Genomic DNA, 27,435 nt, shown 5'->3' with positions numbered 1-27,435 from the left:
CGAGATATAAAATGATGAAAAAGCACAATCGGATAAATATTTCAAATGACTCCTTTTCAGCAGAAATTAGCATGCTAAGAGGAGCTCGCTTTGTTTACGCACCTTTCAAAAATTATGCTGTGCACCAGAGACTGCACCATAGTACGGGCTTCTATGTTACTAGGTTTAATGGTGCAAAGATAAATATATATATATATATATATATATATATGTATGTTTGCTCCACTGCCAAAAAACTTGATACACCAGCACTAGGTTAAACCTTGTCGGGTTTATTGCACAAACAAACAATGAAACAGACGCCTTTCAGCACTTGCCTTCGTCAGTGTCAGCTGGCGGCGGTGAGGCGTAAGTTTATAAAGACAATCCTAATCAAAATAAAAAACGGACCGCGGTCCAAATCATAAGCGCCATCTTGAAATGGCAAAAACCAAAATTACAATTTCATCAATTGAAGTATATCAAGTTCAGATTACTGTTGGAATAAATACATGTGGTGTTTACTATTGCATTACACCAAATAAATTATTACATCCCTATCTTAAGACCCTGGATGGGTAATCGTTGCGGGACATTTCATTCAGTGCATCTGAATTAGTTAATATATCACAATCCCACAGTCTCTGATGTGCACCTGGGTTATTTTCTCATGTAGTGATATGTCACGGGGAGAATCTAATTATATTGAAGCACGCACCAACCATAGGGCCCTGGATGGGCAAACAGTGAATGGTTTAGACTATTCATAGTTTTTTCTAGAATCACTGTCTGTTCTAATAAATAATGGAAGTATGCATTATATCATGTATCGTATAATCCCCTGACTCCTTACTACCTTGGTTTCTTCAATTCATTCATTATAGATACTCTGGCATCGACACAGCTCATAGTAACTTTCTTTGATGATTGATTACAGGTGCGATGTTAATTCTTCCCCCGCATTGAGACCTCCAGGTGACTTCGTTTGGAGTTCAATGATATATCTCGACTCCAAGCGTCTTAGGTGCCGCTTGTAGTCACCCCTCTCAAATCTTGTGGGATGCAGTCTAGGCTAAAAAAGCTAATAAGAGTTCTATCGCTATTGTGATGCGTGGCAAAATGGCGGGCCATCGGGTAGTTCTCATCCTTATTAGCGATGGCCCGTTGGTGTTCTAGTATTCTTAGCTTCACCGCTTTGGTTGTGCTCCCTACGTAGCGGTGTCCGCAGGGACATTTCAGGCAGTACACTACATATGTGGTAGAGCAGGTTAAAAAATTTAGGGATTTTGATCTTGGCCTCCTTGTGAGGAACCTGGTATGATAACACTCTCTGACTCGTACTACAGGCCTTGCATTTCCCACATGGGTATGACCCATGCATGGCGTGTAGTTCTGCTTTGGATCTCTCTTTGGACAGATGGCTTTGTACCAACTTGTCCTTCAGGGACTTGGTTTTCCTGAACGTTATCATTGGATGATCCGATAGATCTTTACCGATGACAGTGTCAGATTTGAGAATGCCCCAATTCCTTAGCATAATGGCGCTCACCCTATTCGCTGCCACCGAATAGTTGGTGATTAATCTTATTATGCCATTTCCAGCCTTCCTTGCTCTACTCTCCCTCTCAATCAAGAGTGCCTGCCTGTCAGTAGCTAATACTTTGCCTTTTGCTTGTTGGAGCACCGTGTGAGAGTAGCCACGTGATTTAAAACATTTTATGCTTTTCTCAGCTGCCTCCTCAAAGTCCTTATCCAGGGAACTGTTGCGTTTTATTCTCAACAGTTCCCCGTAGGGGATACTTTTCACGAGGGTTCCGGGGTGACTACTCTGTCCATGCAGAACAGAGTTCCCCGCTGTTTCCTTTCTGTGAAGCGCGGTTTGGATTGAGCCTAAGTCGACAAAGACCCTAAGGTCCAGAAAATTGACCTCTTTCCTGCTCATGTGGGTGAAGCTCAAATTCAGATCGTTGATGTTTAGGGCTGCAATATATTCTTCTGCTGAGGATTCCGATCCCTTCCAAATAAGGAAGAGATCATCGATGTATCTCCTCCAACAGATTACCCTGTCCACCCACTCAGCCTTGTCATCCGCCCAGGCCACCTGCTTCTCCCACCAGCCCACGAACAATTTTGCGTAACTGGGGGCGAAGCAGGTGCCCATAGCCATCCCCCTGTTCTGCCTGTACCGTTGGTCCCGGAAGATAAAGATATTGTTATTTAGACAGAATGATATAAAGTCCATAATCATCCTGCTGTGTTCCAGGTATCTGGCAGATGTTAGGTCAAGGAAGGTGTTCACCGCTCTCATCCCATCCGTATGCCTTATGCTGGTATATAGGCTGGAAATGTCTAGAGTTATCATTACCAGATCATTTCCCCACTCCACATCATATATATATATATATATATATATATATATATATATATATATATATATATATATATATATATATATATATATATATATATATATATATATATATATATATATATATATATATATATATATATATATATATATATATATATATATATATATATATATATATATATATAGATATATATATATAGATATATATATATAGATATATATATATAGATATATATATATAGATATAGATATAGTCTAGGGAGTCCTGGGGTATGGGGAGTCCTGGGGTATGGGGAGTCCTGGGGTATGGGGAGTCCTGCAGCGTGAATCTTTCTGGATTCACTATGCTGTGCATTATTCCACCATCTAGTGGTTGGGCCCGGAATTGTAGTTTTTTTGTCTTTTTTTAAAAAAAAATTATTTGTGGCCTTGATGGTCGTCGACATACCACCATTTGGTGTCCTTTGTGACATCGCGCGCTTCCTCCAGAAGCTCCCACCTTTGGTCGCCATCTTCAGATTCTTTTTTCCGCCGTTTGGTCTGGATCGTTACCGAAGAACTCCAGAGTTTTTGGAGAAAGAATCGACAAAGAGAAGAAAATCAACGAAATTCAGACTTTTCAAGACACCCGACTACAGGTCAGGTAACAGGGACGACGACGGAGAAGGTTTTTCTACCAAGATCTCGACGTTCAATGGAGAATGCGCTCGCAGGAAGCCTTTCAAGTTTTGCACCAATTGTCACCATAAATGCGCCCAGAAGGACCAGCATCCTGTCTGCAACCTCTGCCTGCCGCTCGACCACAACAGTGAGGACTGCAATGCATGCTTGGTGTTCACACCCAAGACCCTCCGAGTAAGAGAGAGACAGAGAAGGGCGAATCACACTATGCAGGGGCCACCTCCATTGTTCCGAGGGACTGGAGGACTGCACGGTCGTCAAGGTCCCAAAGAAGACATTGAAGGAGGTAAGAGTCATCGACCCCCAGACACTCGAGCAACACTTGAAAGGGTGTCACGAAGTCCTTGAGCGACACTTGTAGGAGTGAAGCAAAGTCCTCAAAGGGAACATTGCTGCCATGAATCTCGGCGAAAGCAACAGCGCCCAAGGACAAACAGCTCAGAGGATCCTTCGAAAAGGGCTCCCAGACGGTGAAAGCCATCGAAAAATCAAGGTTGCCGAAGGATGCCCTCAAAAAGGACACCTCGGCGCCGAGTAAAGAAGGGCCAACAACGACTTCGGCGTCGACAGTTTGTGCGCTTCGCATCGAACAGGCCACAGAGTTGGAAAGGAAGAAAAGGAGGTTTGAGGCAGAAATGGCGAGCATCCTGCAACGAAAAAAGGACTTCGACGAAAGGATGAGCCAATACACCAACCCGCCGAAACCAGCGCTCGAAATCAAAAGACGATGAGGGCGCCAAACCACCGGAAACGCCTGAACCTGTCGAGGAACAGGAGGAAGAAGGCTATTTCGAGGGCGAAGACGACGACGACGAGGATCAGCAGACCTACCAGGACTTAACGTCCTTGGAGGCACAAGAGTGGAGTGGCATGACCTTGACGCCGAATTGCCGGAAGGAGTAGACACCTACCCTTTGAGGCCTTCACCGCCAGACGACATAGGAATCTACTATATGGTTGTCCAAAAGGCTGCACAGACATATGGGGTAAAACTGGAGTAGGAGAAGCCCAAGGCATGTTTCCTGCTGGAAACTCTGCTGCCTCAACAGACTAGGAGCCAATTACCTGCCCATGCTCCCTAGTGTACTGGACCAGGGAAGGGATGCCTTTAAAGAACCAGCAGTATAAAGCAGTGACTCAAAGAACGGAGAAAAAGTAGAGGCATTCCTCAAAGGACCCTGCATACATCCAGGGGTCCGTGCCAGCCGATTCCATAATTACAGCAACGGCTAGGAAAAGGGCCAATGTACCCTAGTCTAGGGAGCTCTGGAGGGTCTAGGGAGCTCTGGAGGGTCTAGGGAGTTCTTGTTTCCATCGCCCAGTAATGGCCTTTCCTGGACTCGGTATAAAAGACAGTTTTTTCCTCTTCTAGATCATCTTCCCTGTAATTGTACCCCACCTGCCATGTTTTTCCTATCTCCTGCTCCTTCTCAAATCATCTCCTAATACTGACAGTCTTTTTGTTTACGGAGGCTGCTTGCACAGGAGGCGTTATCTAAGCCCATCGACCCACATCTCGCCGCACCCGCTCCGCGGGTGCCGCAGCGTCTAGGAGTGCATGGGGCTTCATCAGCAGAAGGACAGGAGCGGTAAGGCGGTTCTGGGCGTGAGGCTCGGCGGGGCTGCGAGCGTGCGGGGACTCCAACAACCAGGAGTCCCTGCGAGACCGTTCACCAGCATCCGGTCCGCTCTCCCCGCTGGCCCGCCCCCCACCCACCTGAGGACCTTAAAATCATCCCTCACCTTCCCGCGTTGGGACAGTCGTTTTGTTTACGGAGGCTGCTTGCACAGGAGGCGTTCTCTAAGCCCATCGACCCACATCTCGTCGCACCCGCTCCGCGGGTGCCGCAGCGTCTAGGAGTGCATGGGGCTTCATCAGCAGAAGGACAGGAGCGGTAAGGCGGTTCTGGGCGTGAGGCTCGGCGGGGCTGCGAGCGTGCGGGGACTCCAACAACCAGGAGTCCCTGCGAGACCGTTCACCAGCATCCGGTCCGCTCTCCCCGCTGGTCCGCCCCCCGCCTCACACGCCCCCTATACCTAAGCCTCCGACTCCCGCAGCGCGGGACGCAGCTCTGGCGAAGACCGGGCAAAGAGCGGGCCGTTTGAGGCCGTTCGAGGTCTTAGAGGTCTGGTCTGGGCCCTTTTTTTTCGCCCCCTGCCCTGCCACTGGTACTGTTTATATTGTCCCTTTTTATTGTTAAAGTTAGTTGCTTACCCTTTTAGATATGTGCACTCGGGGCAGCCGCAGTAGGACTGCCAAGGGGGGGTTGCAACAAAACGGCCCTATGGATGATTTTATTACACGCACAAACATTGCCATTGACAATGAAATTTCTAAATTGCAGACTCGTGTCTCCTTAGATTTGGCTGCTGCTAGAAGATTGTCACAGGAGATTGTTAATTCTAAAAAATCATCCTTGGGTCATATAGCATCTGCTATCACTCCGGAGCGTTTGGACAATCCGCGCTGCGTAATCACGAAGGTGGATGTTCATCACACTTCAGTTCCGCTTGCCCCATTTTCAACCCCGTGTCCCTCACCCCAGTTTGTAAGTCAGAGCTCGCCCGTAGTTATCCCCGACCAACAAACCACTACCATTCCTATCACGAATTGAGAACCATTTACTAGAAATGGAAAAGAGCATTATAGCTTTGGCTACCCTCGGGTTGCGAGGTCTAGAAAACCAAGGCCTCCTAGAGAACAACTTAGCCCCACAGACTCCAATCCCCCCCCCCTCAGCACCTATTATAACACGGCCAGTCCCCAAACCTCGTACCAAGGGAGTTGTTCATACAACTTCTGATCCCCCGCCTCGGGTACTAAAGCACCCCATTCCTCCTGTCCCTACACACACTAATGTGGGTGCTCCTCTGAGGCAGAAAACCAGAAATACTGCCCCTCTTCCCACTCAGGGACCACATAATAAGAGCAATTTTCGTGGGGGTTACATTGATCTCCCCCCAGAGGCCAATGATTTCGTGGTGGTGCTGACGGGCGTTCCTGAGGTCGAGAATGACCGCTACGAAAATCATTGGTCTCTGAAGAACAAGGTCATGCACTGGCTTAACGTGCATAGACCGATCTCAAATGGGCGGAGAAGCGGAGTTTCGATGGTGCGTAGAGTCCCTTGGGTGGGTCCCTCACGGAAATCAAGTCCTGGGGACTGTATAGTCGTTACGTTTGAAGATCCATACACGGCCCATCACATTTGTTCATGGTCTATTGCAGGCGATGGTCCATCTATTGTACCCAGGCCACTATCCTTCTTTTACCCGCCGCGCACTACACATACTCATGGGGGTGATTGGTCTTTGGTTCATCATCAGTCTGGGAGGGGGTATTCTAATAAAGAGCAACTTCCAAATAGACGTTGGTTCGGGGCCCCAACTTCGAACAGGTTCGGCTGTCTTGAGGAAGTAGATTGACTCCTCAAGCATGATTCCCCTCTGCTCCCAAAGGACCGCTTACCCCAGGGGAACTGCGACTCCCCACCCTCGGCAGCCAAACCTGACGGAACCAGCTTTGCCCCACTTGCCCAATCAATGGTGCTTAATATTTCTAGAACCCATGCAATTGCCCATGAGATAGTCCCACTCCCAATACCCACAATGTTATCCCATCAGTTGACCCTGCCTGTTGACAAACAAACAACCGTCACAAGAGCAAGTGTTCGTATCCAGAATGAGGAAAACCAAATACATAATAGGGTTGATGTGGCGGTGGAAGTGTTGGAATCTGGTTCAAGAGGGTTGGGCCCTGTTCCTGTCCTTGAGCCTCCTGCTCTTGCCCCAATGACCAGACAGAGAGCTGCAGGGAATCCACAGTTGAAGATTTTAAGTTGGAATGTGGCAGGGCTAGCACGCAATATTGATGATCCAGATTGGATTTCTTTTGTGGAACCCTTCGGGATCTGTCTCTTGCAAGAAACGTGGTGCTTGGAACCCTGCCACAGGGTAGGCTATACAACCTACTTTGTGGCTGCATCCCAAACACAGGGCAGCAAGGGTCGCCCGTCAGGGGGTCTCTTGATTTGGGTCAGTATCGCTTTGGGTCTATCCATAAGACATATAAATATACACTCCCCCGATCTCCAGAGATTATCAATACAGTGCCATGGGGGGAGGAAGCTGGAAGTGTTCAACCTCTACCTAAGGGGGGGCTAGGGGTGGGTATTCAATGCTATCCGCAACTGGAATTGAAGAGGAGTTGGGATCCTGCAGCATTGATTCTCTCGTTGTATTAGCGGGAGATTTCAATTGTTGCTTCGAACCTCTAGCCAGTGAGGACATTCTGGACACCTGGGAAGATGATCTTAGGAGAGGTATTCCCTTACTCTCTCTAGACCCGATTAAAAAATGGACCCAGATGGCAATAGATATTAATTCACTCTGCATGGAACACGACCTTAGAGCAACCAATGGTCGATCCAAGTCAGATTCTAGGGGAGCGCACACCTACAATAGGGTGGGACACACCTCTAGAATCGATTATATATTGCTAAACCATAAGTTATGGCCGTACCATCAAGATATGGAAGTCCTATGGACTTCTGATAGCAACCATAACCCCCTGGCCCTATCCCTTGCTGCCCCGTGGCAAGACAGGAAACCAACCCCGTCTATACCCATATGGAGATCATCTCACGAACTTGTTCCCTCGAACTGTGGTAGGCGATTAAAATGGGCTAAAGTTGCCGCGGACGAGGGAAGGATGGCCCAAGCCAAGACCATAATGACAGCCGTGGAGTCTCGCTTAGAGACTTCGGAAACCACTAACTATGCTGTCCTCACGGCCTTTTCAGAAACTATCTCAGCGCTGAGTGAGCTTTTTATAGTCCCACAAAGTAGGGCAAGGGCTTCAAGTAGAGCTGTATCTAAAGGCAGAGATAAATGGTATTCTGCTGCATGTCGTGCTGCCAAAGGGGAACTTATTCTAGCCGTGAAACTAAAAGATCCAGGGCAAATCAGCCTCGCTAGGAAATGTTATAAAAAAACTCTATCCTTGGCAAGGGAAGCACATGAAACCAACTTTTGGAGAGAGCTAATGGATGCGAGTTCTAATAAGGACTCGAAGGGCTTCTGGAGTCTACTTAGAGCAAGGGATAAGCCTGTTGATTGCCAAATGACTTGTAATATCACAGGGGAAGCTTGGTTTGCCCACTTTTCTAAGCTGTACTCCATATCATTAGGCGCACCACAATCACTGGGGGGGCCTCTGTATAGAGTGTCGGTTGCTTCCACAAATAATGACCACCCCTTTGTTCCTAAGGAAGTTGAAGAGGAAATTAGGTGCCTTGTTGCTAATAAGGCTGCAGGCCCAGATGGCATTCCTGGTGATCTGTTAAGAATTAATATAGAGGTGTGGAGTAGACTTATTGCCACACTCCTGAACGATGCTGTATTGGGAGGTTGTCTTCCTGACTCTTGGAGGGGAGCGGAGGTCGTTCCGATATTCAAGAAAGGCTGTCGGGATGACCCCGCCAATTACCGCCCAATCAGCTTGCTCGACTCCACCCAGAAGGTAGCGGGCAAAGTAGTTCTGGGTAGGATTTTGTATTGGGTTGAAGAAAATAAGGTATTGTCTGATTTCCAGGCTGGTTTTAGACAAGGAACTGGTACCGTTGAGCAGACATTCCGCCTCTTAATGCTTTATTGGAAAGTGGTCGTACTGGGCAAGGGCAGTCTGTATCTCGCATTTATAGACTTACGGACTGCCTTTGACCTGGTCCCACGTGACCAACTGTGGAATGTCTTAGACGGGTTGGGTATCCCTCCATATTTACTGGGCTTGCTTATTAAGTTCCACGAAAGCAACTTTGCGCAGATCAGGTGGGGGGATCAGGGGCAAAAAACATCTCGCATCCCTGTAGATGGGGGCGTCCGCCAGGGTTGTGTGCTAGCCCCCACTCTGTTTTCATTATATGTTAATGGAGTGGTGGAGCACCTTCTCCAATATCCAGCAGATGCACCTTCCCTGGCTGGTAGGAAAATACCTGCCCTCCTATTTGCAGACGACACCCTCCTGATCTCAAAAACCCCGATAGGCCTTCAAACGTTGCTTTCCAGCTTCAAGGACTTTTGTGACTCTAGGGGCCTTGTTATCAACGTAAGCAAAACCAAATTCCTGGTCTTAAACCCCCCTAGGAAAACCGTCATCCCTCCAACCCTGGATTCAGTCCCACTTGAAAGGGTTAAGGAATTCGATTACTTGGGCATTCGACTCTGTGACTCCATGAATTGGAAGGCTCACCATCAAAAAGTCCTTCTGATCCATAAGAGGGTTTCAGGGGCCTTGCTAAAAGAACATCGTGCCTCATCCCTTAAACCGATTGGGGCGATATTAGACATTTACAGGGCAAGGGTGGTGAGTGCGGCGCTGTATGGGTCAGAATTGTGGGGTGTCCAGAGAGTTGACTCCTTGTCTCATCTTGAAAACAATTTTCATAAAGATCTTATGAAGTTACCACATAGCACCCCTACACTCCCACTCCTTTTAGATGCAGGTACACGCCCCATATGTGATCAAGCGAGGCTACGTCCCCTCTTATTGTGGGCTCGAATATGGAATGTTCCAGAATTGTCCAGTTATGCTGAAGCCTTAAGAGAACTCCTTTTATCCCCCGGCTGGTCTAAGGTTAGCTGGCTCAGGGAAGTTAAGCGGCTTCTCTGTGAATTGGGCCTTGGGGACGCTTGGACCAATAGAACAGCTCCATCTAAACAGATGTTAAAGAAATTATATTGGTCATGGGTGGTTAATGAGAGGACGGGTAATTCTAAACTATGCAGATCGGCTGTAGAGTTCCTATTAATTAAGGAACTCCCCTTTAGAGAACCCTATCTGGACTTGATTCTTAATCCGTGGGATAGGTCATTGTATATCAAATTCAGGGTGGGAGTGCTACCCTTAGGGAAGTTGACCTCAAGCTGGAAGCCTCCGTTACAAACTACACCGTACTGCCCCTTTTGTGAGAAAAGGGATGAGTCTGTCGCTCACCTATTGTTTGAGTGTCCTGCCTACGCAGCCCCTCGGTGCAGATGGCTGAAACCATTATGCAGGACCATTGGCACTAGATCGTACCAGGAGGCTCTAAGCATCTTAAGATCTGATGCTCGCCCTCTGTTCGCTTGTTGCCTGGCTAAATTTTTGGGTTGGGTATGGCGGATAAGAACCGTGAGGAAAATGTCTCTCCGGTAATATGATCTGTATCGTCTTAGTCTCACATTTTGGCCATGTTTTACAATGCTTGGTTAATGAATTCTTGCTTATGATGTGTTTTTATTGTATATAAGTAATCGTCAAACTGATAATCTGTATACAGTGACTAGAGGGATCTACTCTTAAATTGTATTGTATTTTTTAACTGTTTTTGTACTGCAATGCTTTTATGATATGATAAATATATCGAAATAAAGCTATTTACAATTACAATTAATACTGACTTCTCGATATTTTCGTTCACAGGCTGGATCCACGCTGTCCTCACATCTCAGGATTGCATGGCGTTTGGAGGGAACTTTTTGCACAACCTCAACATTGGCATGCAGCTCAGGTGAGTGCTCATGTGCTGTTGAAAATCTTTTCATTTTCCGAGTAGGCATGTCCTGGGCTGATTTTCTACAGCGAAAGTTTGATGTTGGCCTTTGACTACTAGGCAGGGAGGAGGCATCTGTGAATGTTCTGGCCCTGTTTAATTTTCTACGGTGGTATTGTTGGGTTTTTATGCTGCATCATTTGGGTACCAAGGCAGAAGATGGTTTGGGCGGGGTGTCCAGTGTGCAACTCATTTTACAGTCCGTAGTATTCCTGAAAATCTGGCATGGATCAGACACCTTGGATTCATTAACGTGGGACACAGATATATGGTAAAGCAGCAGGGCACACCACTTCGCCATCTAATCACAGCTGTCTAGTTTCAAAGCTAATACGCAGGCTGTCTTTCAACAACTTTCAAGGATAGCATTTTTCTTCAAATATCGCACATTCTAATGGATTTGATGAAATGTCACTCGATGTAACGGACAGTTTTACTGGTTAGTCGTGCGGTGCAAATTAGCAGTGTGTATAGCGGTGTTGGCTAGTGGGTCCAAAGCCAGTTCTCCAAACACCCCCCACCCCCCTGGCTTCCAGAGATTGTGGGCGGTAAGGGGTGGCTGTGATGAGGTCACCTGGTGAGTCAAATATCTGCCATTTAGGTCAATTTAGTAATTGTGAATGTGGTGGTAGCCGGGTCATTCCACTCTGATCTAGGGTTACTATAGCAACATGGAGTACTGATTCAGTGGGTTGATGAACATTGGGCGAGTCCGTCAACCATGCCTCCCATTGGCTGAAGGGGACAGCTGCTGGCCGTCAACCATGCCTCCTATTGGCTGAAGGGAACAGCTGCTGGCCGTCAACCTTGCCTCCTCCTAGTGGTTGAAAGGGACAACTGCTGGCAAAGGTGCCCTGCTCGGGCTCCTTCACCTTCTTTGCCAGCAGAACAAGAAGGGCTTTACAGAGCCCATCACCAGACTTGCGTTTCAGCCACCAGAATGCGCCAAGGGGTAGAAGGTGGCATGTTCTGTTGGCGTTGGGCGCTCTTTTATCAGTTCTTTGGAAACAATCTGTGTCTTGTGTGTCATTGAGAAGTACTCCGGGTTTCCTGGTTGGTTTCTGAGTGTTAGTTTTTCGTGGTCCTGTTTTTTTTTTCTTCTTATGACTATGGAAATGTATTTTTCCTCGATAGTGCGCGCAGATGCTCACGCGGAAAGCCTTCCTCCATTCTTATCGCAGACGTGTCTCATTTGTCAATCTTTAGGTGTTATGAGATGGAGAAAAGGCTGAAAACCCCCGACCTTTTCAAATTCCCATTCTTCGAAGCCATCTGCTGGTTTGTGGCCAAAAACCTCTTGGAAACCTTAAAAGGTAAGATTTCTCCCTTCTGTCTGTTCCTCTCAAACGATTCCTTGATATTCATTCCTATGTTCAATAGCTGTGGGAGTGCCGCCGCCTAGTGGTCGGTTCCTGCCGCAATAAACATGCATTCAGTGAAGTGAGGTTTTCGTCATAGCGACAATTCATAATGCTTGCTTTTGTTTACGTCGAGTTTCCTGGACAGATTACTTTTTTGTGCAAATGTGGATCTAAATGCTTTAATGCCCTGGTCGGATAGGTCTGCTGGATTAACCTTAAGCAGGGATTTAGTTTCTTCGTCGGATTCTCTCTCGCATTTCTTCATCTCGTTCAGCGATTGATTCTAGAATGTGTTAATCTGGTGCCCTCCCCTCCACTCCCTCCACCCTTAATTATTAGAGCAGAGAATGAATAGAAAGAGGGTTCAGGGTACAATAGATTTGTTTCAAAGTAGGAGCATGTGGGTAGCTTCAACACGAGGGAGGGTTGGGAGTATCTCTGTGGTTCGTGCACTGCCGAGGCTTCCATGTTTTGTGACTCCCTAGCAGCGGCAGCTCTGAGAAGGCGTGTGTCTGTGCGGACGGCGTTGAGCCTCCGTGTGAAGGGGATGGTGGAGGACTGGACTTGGGTTGTTCTGCTTCCTCAGATGTGAGACCTCGCAGTTTGAATCTGAATCTGGCAGCTTCATACAGTCAGTTTGCGGTGGTCACCTTTTCACTTCAGTGATCATAAGAGTAGCCAAGCGTGAGGTTACCTTCAGTCTTACGCCTGCAGTTTGAAAATACCATTACCAATGCCTAGTCTGGAGAAGACGACTGCTCGGATTGCTGTTCAGTTCATCCGAGGAGAGGGGGTGCTTTCCTTTGAAAGAGTTGGAAGACTTGTCCACTGTATGTGTGATGAGGGTGAAGGTAGAGCGTGAGGTGAAACTGAGATTTAAGTTCTAATAGATGGAAAATTGCTTTTTTCTAACAACATTTCATCTAGAGGGACCAAATGTATTCTTATATGTATATCATTGAAGCTTTTCGATGCACAGAGTGTCAATCTAAACAGACCCTTTGATAAGCAGACGCATGTGGTGTGTACACATTCTGTACACATTAGGAATCCTGGCTTGGGACAATATTTGGCTGGATCAGCAAATGAGCCCCACTGGCCCCTGAAGATTGAAGTCCAGCTCTTCAGACTTGCCAGTAATCCCTTCTCAGTCTAGACCAGATGTGCCAGTACTAGGCCACACCCATGCAGCACTTCCCATGTAATGCATACAGATGCAAAATCATGCCTAACTACTATGTTGTATGTAAGTTCACAATGTGAATATTCGCTATGGAAATCATGAAAGCTGAAGAATCTACTGTGCCCTGCCAGTGCCCCCGACCTACACGGACACAGTGTCGTTACAGACCTTTGCTTTGGATGCATGACCAAGGGGCTACTATCGCCCCCTCACGTTGGTAATGACTAGTATCATTGTAAAAAGGGTAAGTTTAGAACGGAAACCATGGATAGAAAGCATGCTACTCCACTGGATTTGTTGAGTTACTATTTATCATATGTGGTGTCTTTTTTTGTTGTTGTTTAAACAAAAAAGTAACGCTCACTATTGGGCTTCAGAAGAAACCTCGTTGGTTTCCCCCACCTCCTCCCTCCCACAAGAGCTCAGAATTGCTGAAAAAGGAGTTTAATAACGTACCACAGAACAGATGCTGCACAACACCTGAAGAATGGCTCCACCTCAGATTGCATTAATGTTTTAAATGTACTGAATACTTCCAGTCTATGGTCGAATCTGTTTAATTTTTTTAAATGTCACAATTGAATTCTTTGAGTAATAATGTTAGGAAAAAAACGTTCGTTTTGTGCAGTCCTATTTTTTCAAATTCTCATTTGGTACCGCTTGCCTTTTCCAACATTTCTTGCGACTACCTACAACAGATGCTCATTTTCCTCTGTAAGGAGGTGTATTTCCACCTTTGGTTGTTGAATAATGTTTTCAGTGAGTTGCATTCATTGAAAAGTAAGATCTGCAATGTCTGCTGACAGTCTTGAGCTGAGTCTGTGTTGAATATGTGAAGAGCTTTCTCGGCTCAAGTGATGCCTTTTAACTTCAGTGAGTTAGGCCTTTTGCGGTCTCCTTGAGTTGTACAGGGCCACAGCTCCCATTTCTCAGTCTGCAGGTGATTAGTTCGACTGAATCAAATTACTGGCCAAAAGTAGTTAGGTTGCTGTGCTCTGCTTTGAAATATATTTTAGTTGACGTTTTTAGGACAAATCCCTATATGCCATGTATGTATTTTGTTTGGGTTGTAGCATGCTTTCACCAATATTGCTAAACCATGCCTGGGAGTCAAATGAAAAAGATTGGTTATGAGCACGGCTTGTGCCAGTTTGTTGAACTGATGACTTTGCTCGCCTTCTCTTAGATTGTTCTCATCTTGTGAGTTTGGGTTGAGTCTGTGTTATTAAGGTTTTCTTAACAAGTTACATCCTAGGTTCTTAATACATCTATCTAACAATGCCGGTCTCCCATAGTTTTTATTTTAAACTACTAGCTGGTTCTTTGTCTTTTTTGCCACTTTTAGCTGTAGAAACGTTTTAATAATTAGTTAAGAGAAAGCCAAGTTAAAAACCATAACCACATATTGGTTTGTTCGGTAGAAGCATTGGGCACTACGCCACTCTTTGGACCCAACCGACCCTGCTTGGAATGGTGCCCAGTCGCATCTGTGCCTGCTTGTAATGGTCTCCACCACTTCACTCTGCTGCTCAATACCAACCCAAAGCATCCGCATTTCAACCATGCCCCACTCGCGCAGCGGGGGGGTGGGCCATCGCACAGCAAGGACAGTGAGGCTGTGAAGGCCCTTTAGTCCCACCGCACTAACTGTTACCTAGTACAGTGAACCACTCTCTGAACTGTGGCTGCAGAGGCCCTAGAGTCCCACAGCATTAACTATGTTAGCCATTACTGTGTACAATGCATTGCTTCCTGAACTGTGGCCGCTGAGGCCCTAGAGTCCCACAGCATTATCTATGTTAGCCATTACTGTGTACAATGCATTGCTTCCTGAACTGTGGCCGCTGAGGCCCTAGAGTCCCACAGCATTATCTATGTTAGCCATTACTGTGTACAATGCATTGCTTCCTGAACTGTGGCCGCTGAGGCCCTAGAGTCCCACAGCATTAACTATGTTAGCCATTACTGTGTACAATGCATTGCTTCCTGAACTGTGGCCGCAGAGGCCCTAGAGTCCCACAGCATTATCTATGTTAGCCATTACTGTGTACAATGCATTGCTTCCTGAACTGTGGCTGCTGAGGCCCTAGAGTCCCACAGCATTAACTATGTTAGCCATTACTGTGTACAATGCATTGCTTCCTGAACTGTGGCCGCTGAGGCCCTAGAGTCCCACAGCATTATCTATGTTAGCCATTACTGTGTACAATGCATTGCTTCCTGAACTGTGGCCGCTGAGGCCCTAGAGTCCCACAGCATTATCTATGTTAGCCATTACTGTGTACAATGCATTGCTTCCTGAACTGTGGCCGCTGAGGCCCTAGAGTCCCACAGCATTATCTATGTTAGCCATTACTGTGTACAATGCATTGCTTCCTGAACTGTGGCCGCTGAGGCCCTAGAGTCCCACAGCATTATCTATGTTAGCCATTACTGTGTACAATGCATTGCTTCCTGAACTGTGGCCGCTGAGTCCCTAGAGTCCCACAGCATTATCTATGTTAGCCATTACTGTGTACAATGCATTGCTTCCTGAACTGTGGCCGCTGAGGCCCTAGAGTCCAACAGAATTAACTATGTTAGCCAGACTGTATTCAATGCATTGCTTCCTGAACTGTGGCCGCAGAGGCCCTAGAGTCTCACAGCATCAACTATGCTCGCAGTCAGTGTTCAATGCATTGCTTCCTGAACTGTGGCCGCAGAGGCCCTAGAGTCCCACAGCAGCAACTATGCTCGCCATCACTGTGTTCAATGCATTGCTTCCTGAACTGTGGCCGCAGAGGCCCTAGAGTCTCACAGCATCAACTATGCTCGCCATCACTGTGTTCAATGCATTGCTTCCTGAACTGTGGCCGCTGAGGCCCTAGAGTCCCACAGCATTAACTATGTTAGCCAGACTGTGTTCAATGCATTGCTTCCTGAACTGTGGCCGCTGAGGCCGTAGAGTCCAACAGCATCAACTATGCTCGCCATCACGGTGTACAATGCATTGCTTCCTGAACTCTGGCCGCAGAAGCCCTAGAGTCCCACAGCATCAACTATGCTCGCAGTCACTGTGTTTAATGCATTGCTTCCTGAACTGTGGCCGCAGAGGCCCTAGAGTTTCACAGCATCAACTATGCTCGCCATCACTGTGTACAATGCATTGCTTCCTGAACTGTGGCCGCAGAGGCCCTAGAGTCCCACAGCATCAACTATGCCTGCCATCACTGTGTTCAATGCATTGCTTCCTGAACTGTGGCCGCAGAGGCCCTAGAGTCTCACAGCATCAACTATGCTCGCCATCACTGTGTTCAATGCATTGCTTCCTGAACTGTGGCCGCAGAGGCCCTAGAGTCCCACAGCATTATCTATGTTAGCCATTACTGTGTACAATGCATTGCTTCCTGAACTGTGGCCGCTGAGGCCCTAGAGTCCCACAGCATTATCTATGTTAGCCATTACTGTGTACAATGCATTGCTTCCTGAACTGTGGCCGCTGAGGCCCTAGAGTCCAACAGCATTAACTATGTTAGCCAGACTGTATTCAATGCATTGCTTCCTGAACTGTGGCCGCAGAGGCCCTAGAGTCTCACAGCATCAACTATGCTCGCAGTCAGTGTTCAATGCATTGCTTCCTGAACTGTGGCCGCAGAGGCCCTAGAGTCCCACAGCAGCAACTATGCTCACCATCACTGTGTTCAATGCATTGCTTCCTGAACTGTGGCCGCAGAGGCCCTAGAGTCTCACAGCATCAACTATGCTCGCCATCACTGTGTTCAATGCATTGCTTCCTGAACTGTGGCCGCTGAGGCCCTAGAGTCCCACAGCATTAACTATGTTAGCCAGACTGTGTTCAATGCATTGCTTCCTGAACTGTGGCCACTGAGGCCGTAGAGTCCAACAGCATCAACTATGCTCGCCATCACGGTGTACAATGCATTGCTTCCTGAACTCTGGCCGCAGAAGCCCTAGAGTCCCACAGCATCAACTATGCTCGCAGTCACTGTGTTTAATGCATTGCTTCCTGAACTGTGGCCGCAGAGGCCCTAGAGTTTCACAGCATCAACTATGCTCGCCATCACTGTGTACAATGCATTGCTTCCTGAACTGTGGCCGCAGAGGCCCTAGAGTCCCACAGCATCAACTATGCCTGCCATCACTGTGTTCAATGCATTGCTTCCTGAACTGTGGCCGCAGAGGCCCTAGAGTCCCACAGCATCAACTATGCCTGCCATCACTGTGTTCAATGCATTGCTTCCTGAACTGTGGCCGCAGAGGCCCTAGAGTCTCACAGCATCAACTATGCTCGCCATCACTGTGTTCAATGCATTGCTTCCTGAACTGTGGCCGCAGAGGCCCTAGAGTCTCACAGCATCAACTATGCTCGCAGTCAGTGTTCAATGCATTGCTTCCTGAACTGTGGCCGCAGAGGCCCTAGAGTCTCACAGCATCAACTATGCTCGCCATCACTGTGTACAATGCATTGCTTCCTGAACTGTGGCCGCAGAGGCCCTAGAGTCTCACAGCATCAACTATGCTCGCCATCACTGTGTACAATGCATTGCTTCCTTAACTGTGGCCGCAGAGGCCCTAGAGTCCCACAGCATCAACTATGCTCGCCATCACTGTGTACAATGCATTGCTCCCGGACTCCAGCCCATCTCATTGATACTCTTGTTCCACTTTCTCTCATCTGTCCTCTTAAACAGGATGTCAATGTGCCCTCTCCATGTCCGATCATGTCAAGCTATTTCTGCTTTATCCTCGCCCTCATGCTTCTCATTTCTCACTCAATTTAAGCCAAAATGCAGCACCCTTGGCCCGCAAAATCGGTAATCGATTCTGCTGCCAAAATATGCAAAGCGGGAAATGAAGATGGAGCCTGCTCTCTTAGAGGTGGGAGTGGTTAACTTGGGCAGTGCCACAACGCGCTTGCGACATACACATTTTGTAGTCGGTTTCTTAGATGGAATGCAGGAGCTGTAACAACACCCCCCACCCTCCCCACCATATTGCAATTATAAAGTTCGGTTTGGGTATATGAGGATTTCTAGGAGACACCCTTTATAAAGAAAAGCAAGTGGGTAACCGGTAAAACACTGGATTGGGCTGTTGAGGAAACTCTTTAAATTTGTTCTTGCCAATGTCCCTTGAGGCCTTGTCCAGTGTGTTCTCTACATGACAGGACCATATATATAAAGGAATGGGCGACTAACAACCTGGACTGCTCTATGAATATGGTGTGCATGTTGGTTAAATGTGCAGAAATTGATCGAAATGAGATTGTTGCTCAAATTGATATAACACTTGCCGCATTAGATGCTCTTGACCAAAAGGATCTGGTCAAAAAAGGCAGAGAGGCAATACAAAAACGTTTGGATAAGCATGAGAATGTAATAATGAACAGAAAAATCACCAAGTTTGCGCGCGACAAGCGCGACTATGAAACTGGACGTATTTTTACATTTGCAAAATGTTTTGATTCAGTGAAGAAATTAGCGACAAATAAAAAACAGCCACCGCTAATATCTATCAATCAAGGTACCGATGCAGCATCCATTTCAGGAGAAAGTTGTCTTTCCAGCAGTGTGGAGTCCATTCCTACTGATTTGTCAGTTACAATGATTCATGAGCCTCCCAGTTTCAGCCCCTCTGAAGAATTGGGGTTTATGATCGAAGACCGTCGGCAAACCCTCAGGCCGAGAATACCGCGAGTACAACCTCAATCTCAAAATGCCGCCGGAGGAACAAGCGATGCAAAGAGAGGCGGAAAGCGCGGCGGATTCAACAAAAGAAACAAAAAAAAGAGGAGGAGAACACAGAAATAGTGAACACAGCAGATGTCAACACTGTTATCAATATGACTGAACTAGAATTAAACACGGCAGAACTTCAGTTATTGGCTTTGGGACTTTCTTATTGTCCAAAAAAAGATTTTAAATATGTTCAATCTAGAATTGACGTCTTTAAATTCATTAGAAAGCTCAAGTTAATGAAATTCCATAAATTGAAGAATGTTAATGCCAAAGCATCAGCTATTGATACCGCAAGCCAACCTAGTGCTGCTTTCCAGATCTCTGATGTTCCTATGTTAAGAACTGTGAATGATTTGGCCGAAACAAATGATATGAGATCTATCAGTACTCAGGAGGATCTTTTGGGTATGGGTATTATCACAGGCAAGGCTGCCCAAACGCACTTTCGTCCACCTTCTACTTTTATGCCTATCATGGTTATGGATGCAATTGATGTATTTGGTGATTGTGTGGTTGATGATTTGAAGAACCTGCATAGAACCTGCCTTTCTAATAAACGAACATAGACAATATAGAGAACAACAATATTCACGCCTTATGGACAAAATTGGCAAGGATAAAAATATCATTGTTAATAAAGCCGATAAAGGCGGGAATATTGTTCTCTGGCCGCGGGCAGCATATATGGATGAGGCTAAAAAACAGCTGAGTGACACTAGTTGTTATAAGCAGGTAGCCTTTCCCAATTTGCTTAAGGTCAAAGAAATGATTCAAAAAGAACTTTTGCAGTGGAAGAGGGAGGGTTTAATTAATAAGGATGAATTCAATTTTTTAAAAACTGAGTTCCCTATTACTCCCACATTGTACCTTTTGCCTAAGGTTCATAAACCAGTCACCCCAGTACCAGGGCGTCCAGTAATTTCTGCTCAAGGAAGTTTATTGGAGGCCATGTCTAAATATGTTGATTTTCTTTCTTCATGATTGTTACTAACCTTCCTTCATTTATCAGGGACATGGGTCATTTTTTGGAAAAACTAAGAGGTCAAATGTGAAGAAAATTATCACTTTTTAGTGATGGACATCTGTTCATTATATACCAGTATTGATCATTCAGCTGGTTTAAATGCTAGAAGTCATTTTTTTATCTGATAGAAATGTCTGCTATAATGAACACACCAAAATGTTGCTGCGTATGACAGAACTCTGTCTGAACAATAACTTCTTTATTTTCAATAAGGAATTATACCAGCAACTAAGGGGTGTTGCGATGGGGGCGTGCTTCTCCCCCAGCTATGCGTGTCTACACGTAGGCTGGTGGGAGAAGCACGTCCTAGCTGAGACCTTTAAAAATGAGCTTGTTGACCATGTCATTCGATGGTGGAGATTCATCGATGACGTGTGTGTCATCTGGAAGGGTTCCAAAGAATCTGCTTTGGATTTTGTGAGCAAGATCAATAAAAATTCACTCAATCTTGAATTTACGGCTCAAATTAGTAACACCAAAGTTGAGTTTTTGGATGTTGAGATCTTTGTAGAAGAAAATGTCATCTGTACTAAACTACACAGGAAGATTACATCTGGTAATTCTATACTCCATGCCAACAGTGCCCATCCTAAGCACCTTATTAAAAGTATCCCTTATGGGGAGTTTTTAAGAATTCAAAGAATCTGTAGCAGAGAAATTGATTTGAACATCTGTCTAACCGAATCTAAAAATAGGTTTCTCGCCAGAGGTTATGACCCGAAAATTTTAGAACTTGCATTGGCTAAATTGAGAAAAGGGTCAGCATCGGCTGATGCTTTTCATTTAGATGAAACAACTGTAACTTCTGTGGTTCAAGCAAAACCAGTGGTGAGACTTATTACTACGTTCAGTAGTCAAGAAAGGGAAATAAGAAAAATAGTCCGTAAACATTGGCCTATCTTGAAAACGGATCTGACATTAGCACCTGAACTTGCAACACAGCCTACTATTACTTTTAGGAGAGCACCCTCTATGAGGGATGCTTTGGTAAGAACAAGCTCTGAGACAGTCAGTCTTGTCAACTGGCTAACTAACAAGAAAGGCTTTTTTAAATGCAGTTCATGTCTTGCTTGCAAGTTTGGGACGAATAAACAGACCTTTATAGATCCTTTTTCAAATATGCCTAATCAAATTACAGGCTATTTTACTTGTAAAACTGATTTCGCAGTCTATATTTTAGAATGCAGTTGTCAATTGTTTTATGTCGGCAGCACTAAACTTCCTGTTTTTAACCGTATTTTGCAGCACTTACGGGCAATCGTCAATTCAGATCCGTCTTATCCGGTTGCCCGACATTTTAAATTAGTGCACCAAAATAACTTTCAGGAATTAAAATATTTTGTTATTGACGCGGTTCCTAAATCTATTAGAGGAGGGAACCGGGAAAAGAAACTACGTCAACTAGAGAGTCAATACATTGTGCGCCTCAACACGAAAATGCCGATTGGGCTTAACAATGGAGAGGATTTGGTCAACTTCCTTTAAACTGTAAAATATGATCTGTTGTGTTACAATCAATGTAGATATGTTCTTACTTTCTATGATGAAATGAAACTACTCTTTGAGATTCTGCTGCTTATTCAATGGAATTCTGTGTAAAATCAAGTTTGGAATTCTTTTAATATCTGATTGTGTGTATATATATCATTGTTGAGTTTTAGATATGATGAAATATTTATTGTATTTATTGGCTTTTATGAATTCCACTCAAATTGAAGGGTTTTTATTGGTTTAACTGGGTTCTTAGTTTTACTAATGAATTTCTCTGGCAGGGGTGTATTGAATTTGCCAATTATGCAGTAAATTCAATGTGATTCATATTCTCTACATATGATGGTTATATTTCAGATATTAGAGATATTGGTTATGTTCTGCATTCTTCTTTTTATTATGTTCTTCAAAAACAACTATTTGATAAGCTTACGACATCACTTTGCTATTTTTTGTTAAAATTTTCGCTTCTGTTCATCTTATTTTAAAATTGGATTTTTTTGACTAATACTAGGTTCATTTCTGTATTTAGTCATTGCACTTTGGGTGTACCTCATTATTGGCTCTTTTTGTCTCCCTTGTAATACAATTCAAATATGAAATAGATATTTACGGATTTATAGTTAATTTGGGCACTAGCCCTGGATTTCTTAACTGTAAAATACTTCTCAGACTAGGTCTTTTTCTTCAACCTGCCTTATTACTGAGGTGCTGTTCTGTCTGGCCTGTTGACGTCCAGAGTTCGGCCGCCCTCTTCACTGGGTGTGTTCCCGGTGAAGGGTTCTTGCCCTAGTTTTCTGCTCTTCTCTTTGGAGTCTGTGTTGCTCTTCTTCCTTGGTGCTCCCCTGCGTTGCCTGTACCTGGGGCTTTCGGGGGAAGTCCCTGGTCCTTTAGCTGCGGGTCCTCTTCTCATTGTCTGTACCTGGGGCTTCCGATGGAGGTCCCTGGTGCATTGGCTACTGGTCGCCTTTCGTATTGCCCTTCCTTCTACTGCTTGGTGAGGGAAGGGCTGCCGCTTATCGTGATGACACATGTGGGGTGCTGTTCTCCGCAACACTATGGTTCTAGTCTGCTTGAGGGGGGGACTGGGCTCTTTCCCCTGTCCCTGTGGCTCATCCCTTGTTGGGGAGAACTGTGTTATTTCCCTGTCTGGCAATTGTCACCTGTCGGGGTATGGCTAGGGTTTCTATTCTACCTTAAGGGATCTGCGGCTAGTAGTCTCTATAAGATGTAAGAGTTACTTACCTCCGGTAACGATGTATCTGGTAGAGCCGATTCTAGCCGCAGATTCCTTCACGACCCGCCCTTCCTCCCCGTTCTGTGAGGGCCTTATGCACTCGCCTGCCTCTGGGTGGTTGACTTTTGCGAGTGTCTTTCTTACTCCCTCCTTCAGAGGATGTTTGCCTTGTTGTTCCATTCTTGACTTTATGGGCACTTCTGCCCCCCTGCACCCTGATCTCCAGTGTGGGGTTCGCCTTTGCTTCTTCTTTCCTTTGTTGCTTGCACTTCTGCCTTTGTCAGTCCTTGGGGTTGCGGTTCCTTGGTTGGTCTCGACTTAAGCGTTCGGGAGACTTTCGCCCTGCTGGTGTGGTCTGAGGTTAAATGGTCATTGCTCTCCGTTCTGTCCTCGGTGTCCCTTTATGTTACAGGCGGTGGCTCCGGACTTCTAGGTCTGCTGCATATTTCACATGCTTCTGCTCGGGGAGGTTGTTGTATTTGTTGCAGGATTGCTTTCCAGTAGCGGTGCCCTGTTCTTTCATTCGAGATCTTGGTGCCACAGTACCTGGCTCTATTCTGGATGGTTCTGTTCCTCACCATTGTTTCTTTCGCTTCTGTTTAGCGGGGTTTTTTCGCACACTGTTCCAGTATTCTCTTACTTTTTTGTTAGTGATGGCTCTGTGTTGTGGCGTGGAAAAGTTCTCCGAAGAAAACTGACGTAGGCGCTCCGGGGTGGGACTTGTGTATCCTCGCCGACGTCACGGACGCGTAGGATGTCAGGGCGAAGTCACGTGGTGCCGTCCCCCCGGCACGCAGGGGTGCTGTGGCAAAAAGTTTTCCGGATCCAGTCTCACGCCTGGGGATAATTCTACGTTAAGGAATCTGCGGCTAGAATCTTCTCTACCGGATACATTGTTACTGAAGGTAAGTAACTCGTACTTCACTATTAGTGTATTAAAAAAAACTAACTGAAAACAAGTCGATTGGAGTGGCAACAGCCCACCATAAGGACGAGCTGTCCCTGTGATCCTGGCACCGATTATGCCACCTCGAAGCCAGGGGCCACAAGCACCAAGCCATGGATTGAAGGTGTGACAGCTAAATGACGTCCAGGCTGGGATCCTCTTAAAGGGGGCCCGCTCTGAGCTTTTACTGCATGGTAGTGCGAAGTTAAGATTTTAAATACAAAGATCCTTTTAAGGACATTTTTAAAATGGCTTTATCTCTGGAATGCAAAGGTTTTATGGCTTTTGAGGTTGATTATAAGCTCTTTCTGGGGACACATAATGTCTTATTCCTTTTCACATCAATTCGTCATTTCTTGTTAAGACTGTAGAGAAAGATGCCCACCCCACACATTGCATGTATTTGCACCTTTACAACATATTAACTAAAATTTTGGTATCCCACTCGGCCCCTAGTTAATACTTATTGCATCTGGTCCCCTTGAGCAGAAGAGCCCGCCACATGGTTATATTCAGTAGGTAAGCCTTCTATCAGAAGGAGACAAATGCCTGGTCTTGGTTCAGCATGTGGTCTCTGGCACTGAAGAGTTTAAGGGCCTTGAATTGATTTGTGCATTGAAATCCTGGTTCACAAGAGTTAGACATGCCCTAAACAAAGCATTGGACAGACACAATAAGTGCCGTCTAAACTTTGAAATGGATTGACGTATCATTTTTACTTTGAAGCCTCCATGGGAGATGCAAAACAGTCAGACAGATGTACTTTAAAAGCATCTGATGTGTACACAATGTATTTTTCCTGTAGTAGAAATCTGCGGATTCTTTCATGAAGAGGTTCTTAAAGTTGGACACAGTCAGAGGCCGATTTTAAAATGGCAACTAGAATGCAGTTTTGCAAATGTTAAGTAATGAGGTCATGCAACAGAAGGCGGGTACTGGGACTTCTGCCTGTAGTTTACCCAGAAAAGATGCACTGGTGCGAACACCTTGCTTTCAACCAACATTGTTTATGCATTTGTCGCTACTTCAATGGTTCCAATTCTCAAGATTTCTTTAAAAGTGCAAATATATTGGTCTTTGTTGATTTCTCTTCTTCAGAGCTCAGAGAAGATGGATTCCATCCACCAAACTACTTGGCCCAGGGCGTCAAAGCATTGGTTACTGCGCTGAAATCCTGGATGAAGAAAGAAGTAAGTAAAATTGTTATGGAACATAAAACGTTAATGCAAATATCCAGGACAAACCTGTAAGGGGTTCTTTAAATACCATGTAACCCTGCATCCTTTTAAATATTGAAAAGGCCATGGATTTCTTAAGACACTTATCCTGGAAGCTGGAGTAAAATAGTCTTTAATTTGCCCTTTCAATTGTGGCAACTTCTTTTAATCATTTTATGCCAAATCGTTTTGAAAGTCTTCAATTCAAATATACCATTGACTGAAAAAAATAATTTTTCTTGAAAAATATTTTTTATTCTTTTTCCTTTAGCTTACAATTATTTTCACATGCCTAAACAAAACTGATTAATTTATGACATCCTGCATGTTCTATTTCCAGCTATTTGTACCTTTATAAAGAAACGCTTCCCTCCCTTTTGTGGAAATGGACTCTTTAATAAACACCAATACATGAGCTCTCGATCTCCAGGCATTAATGTTGCCACTTTTAATGTATAATAAACTTTAAATACAAACGTATGTTTCACCTTCCTTGCATTATTAGCCTTGGTGCATCATAAAAACATATACTATTTTTTGCTCATTTTTAATTTATTTAGGTTAAGGTGTATATATTTTTCTCACTCCTACATTTATATTTGTTTACTTTGGTATACACCTTCATTTTACGTCTACCTTTGTGGAATTTCTTTAAGGGTGTTCAACTATCAGTACAAGTCAAATATTTACAGTATCCCTAAATACTCTTGAGAGTAGCCCTGAAAAACGGAATATTGAAAAGGTGCCTTTATATATGCGGTTTGAAGGCTCAATGCCCACACTTAGCCTTGTGTGGTTAACAGGACTTTTTGCAGCATGCATTTATTGTAAATTAAAGTATTGTGTAATCAGCGTTTCAAATAACTAAGCAGATATCAAAGCAAACACACCTCTACACCTCCCAATCATACCCCCACCTTTGACGTAGAGAAAACAATGTAATTTGAAAATATACAATGTTAGAAAAATAAAAACGTAGCATTTAATTGCCCCCATTGCAGGGTATAAATGGCAAGTGGCAAAACTATATTTGATCAATATGCAGTCTGTTTCGTGTAGCAAGGAGGTTCCCTGAAGTTGGTTTAGAACAGATTCCATGTGAATAATCTAATGTAACCTAGAAAGAAATGGCAATTTGATGCATTGACTGAAGAAACCCATTTTGGCTTCTGCCTTCCTGTGGTAGTACACAGTTACTTTCTCAGTGTCCTCTCGGCATTAGCTGGCCCTGAATATTAAAAAGCATCATTAGTGAAGATTCCAGTTGTACCGCTAGACAGTCCATCTAAACGCTAATCATTCCATATAGTAAACCCAGATGTCTGCTGTCCATTAGTTCTTTTCTGAGAAAATGGTCCACATAATACTAGTTGGTTTGTGTGTTTTTTTATTGAAGGAAATTGAAGCTGTTGCATGCACTATATAAAAAGTGTTTGTATTTCTTCTGCTTGCTGTTGAGCTCTCCTGGCTCAACGCCCATACAGCAATGATTTATTGGAATGGAAACGTTGCTTCATCTGATAGATTCAGGCATATCATCACTTTTGTTGGGGGATGAGAGGAAGCAGGTGTGCACACTTTAAAGCCTTTAAACTTTTGTAAACAGTGGCGAGGGCAGGGGTGATTCAGACTCTCAAATTTGGAGTTCAACATCAAGCTCCTCAACTGCCACAGTAGGCGGACATGCCACATCCTTTACAGTCGATGTGTATTCCCAAAAAAGGGACGTTTTTAGACTCCCTAGCTGTGTGACACCAAGTGAGGGTCCACCTTAGGGGCATTTTTGAGTACCTTCAGACTTGGGTAGTGCCATCTATGTAGATTAGGCACTCATTCATAGGTCCTGACGAATTGACACCGATCCACGTAAGGACTGCAATAGGCAGAAACATGTTGACCCCGACTAGATACTAAGGAACATTATTTACCTAAGATTGCCATTGTTTTTACTATTAACAAAGACCTTCTTCTATGATCAAATAGAATATGTAGGGGGGTTTCTCTAGTTAATTTGAACTCTTTAAGCTATTTCTTCGGCCATTCAACATTTCACATACAAGTCTATGAATTTGAATTTTTTGGACTGATTTTGAAAAAAAGACCTCTGCGAAAGAGCATGTTGGGCAGTGCAGTCCGAGCAGGAGAATGAGCCCAATGATGAAGCATGCCACCAATTGGTGGTTAAGGGCTCTTGCTCATAAACATTAATGCTGTTTCTGACCTCCTAATGGACCACTCATCAAAATAAATAATTTGGACCTTTTCGGAACTGCACACCTGAGAATTGATAAATATGTCCGCAGCTGGTCATAGACTATAAACCCAGAGCGTTCTGAGCGATACATATATCGTGTAGGAGGAAACCAGTGCCAATTTTGGTAATGGTAATACATCGTTTTTTTTTTAAATACATTTTTTTTTACTCTCATCATACAGGTGAAAGTTCATTTCATTATGGACTCAGCCAGTCTGTTAGAATTGATTGTTAAACTACACGTGGTCAAGCAGTTCTCCAAAAATCACTTATGTTGAACGTATTTGCATATGTGCTATGTTGAGTCTGTACAAATAGAAACACTTTCTCTTTTGTCTGTACACTTTCCTATTAGCTTGGG

At 44.9% G+C, this 27,435-nt stretch overlaps 1 protein-coding gene across 1 annotated transcript in view; it reads left to right on the top strand.

The window, feature by feature from the left end:
- The window catches only part of KDM7A (lysine demethylase 7A), a 351,499-nt gene that overhangs the window by 195,383 nt on the left and 128,681 nt on the right, over window positions 1-27,435 (top strand). The window contains exons 8-10 of the mRNA XM_078668115.1: window positions 10,494-10,581; window positions 11,830-11,936; window positions 24,702-24,793. Coding sequence (XP_078524241.1) covers window positions 10,494-10,581; window positions 11,830-11,936; window positions 24,702-24,793 — 287 coding nt within the window. The remainder of the gene's footprint in view (window positions 1-10,493; window positions 10,582-11,829; window positions 11,937-24,701; window positions 24,794-27,435) is intronic.

This window comes from Lissotriton helveticus, chromosome 1_1, assembly GCF_964261635.1.
Source record: "Lissotriton helveticus chromosome 1_1, aLisHel1.1, whole genome shotgun sequence".
Taxonomy (NCBI): domain Eukaryota; kingdom Metazoa; phylum Chordata; class Amphibia; order Caudata; family Salamandridae; genus Lissotriton; species Lissotriton helveticus.
The sequence above is the reverse complement of the archived record's forward strand: the minus strand, read 5'-3'. Positions and strand labels throughout refer to the sequence as shown.